This window comes from Egretta garzetta, unplaced genomic scaffold (genome assembly GCF_000687185.1).
Source record: "Egretta garzetta isolate BGI_Z169 unplaced genomic scaffold, ASM68718v1 scaffold300, whole genome shotgun sequence".
NCBI lineage: Eukaryota > Metazoa > Chordata > Aves > Pelecaniformes > Ardeidae > Egretta > Egretta garzetta.
This window is the reverse complement of record NW_009258271.1, coordinates 23,524-24,455: the sequence shown is the minus strand read 5'-3', so window position 1 is coordinate 24,455 and position 932 is coordinate 23,524. Positions and strand designations below refer to the sequence as shown.

At 60.9% G+C, this 932-nt stretch overlaps 1 protein-coding gene across 1 annotated transcript in view; it reads left to right on the top strand.

Moving 5' to 3' along the window:
* The window catches only part of MYRF (myelin regulatory factor), a 67,588-nt gene that overhangs the window by 48,170 nt on the left and 18,486 nt on the right, over nucleotides 1–932 (top strand). The window contains exon 12 of the mRNA XM_035889676.1: nucleotides 1–71. This exon is cut by the window's left edge and continues 19 nt beyond it. Within this exon, the coding sequence (XP_035745569.1) occupies nucleotides 1–71 (71 nt within the window). The remainder of the gene's footprint in view (nucleotides 72–932) is intronic.

The window sequence follows — 932 nt, the reverse complement described above, 5'->3', positions numbered from 1 at the left end:
CCTTGCAGGCCCACGCGCAGAACCAGAACTACACGCTGGCAGCCCACATCTCCGAGCGTATCATCGTCAGAGTAAGTCCCTCTCTCCTCCCTCAGCCCCACGGCTCTTTGCTGGGTGTCCTGGGCCATCCTCCCACCTTCCTCTCCCTTTCTCCACCCAGCCCTTGCCTACCTTCCCCAAGCCGTCACCGCCTTGCTTGTAGCCATAGCTATCTGTACCTGGGCTCTGCCTCCAGCCTTCCCACACCTCCGTAGCCAGAGCAGGCTCAGAACATCCAAGGACCCGTTGCAGGACAGGGAAGGCATCCCATCCTCCCCAGGTTGGACCCGTGTCCGGGGTAGAGCTGTTGGGAGTGAGGGAACAGTGGTGTTGGGGTTCTGCAGCGGGGACAAAGCCTAGAGGTGCAGAAGGACTGGGTGCCTTCCCCAGGCAGCACCCTGTGCATGTGCCAAGGCAGGAGCGCTCAGATGGGAATGCAGAGGAGCAGGGAGAGGTAGGCACCATCCCCAGCCGCTCCCGGGGCTCTGGTGGAGCACTCGGCTCCGAGACACCAAGGCAGGGGGTAAAACACAAACAGAGGGACCTCGGAGCCTACGGGCGAGTAAGACCGAAGTGAATTATGCAGCCTCCAGGGTGCCCAGCGCAGAACTGCAGGGAGTTCACAGAATCCCAGAATCCCAGCGTGGCCGGGGTTGGCAGGGCCCTCAGGAGATCATCTAGTCCAACCCCCCTGCTAAAGCAGGTTCTCCTAGAGCAGGTTACATAGGACTTCATCTAGGCGGGGGTTGAAGATCTCCAGAGAATGAGACTCCACAGCCCCCCTGGGCAGCCTGGGCCAGGGCTTGGCCACCCTCACAGTCAACAAGTTCTTCCTCCCGTTCAACTGGAACCTCTTCTGCTTCAGGTTGTGCCCATGGCCCCTTGTCCTGGCG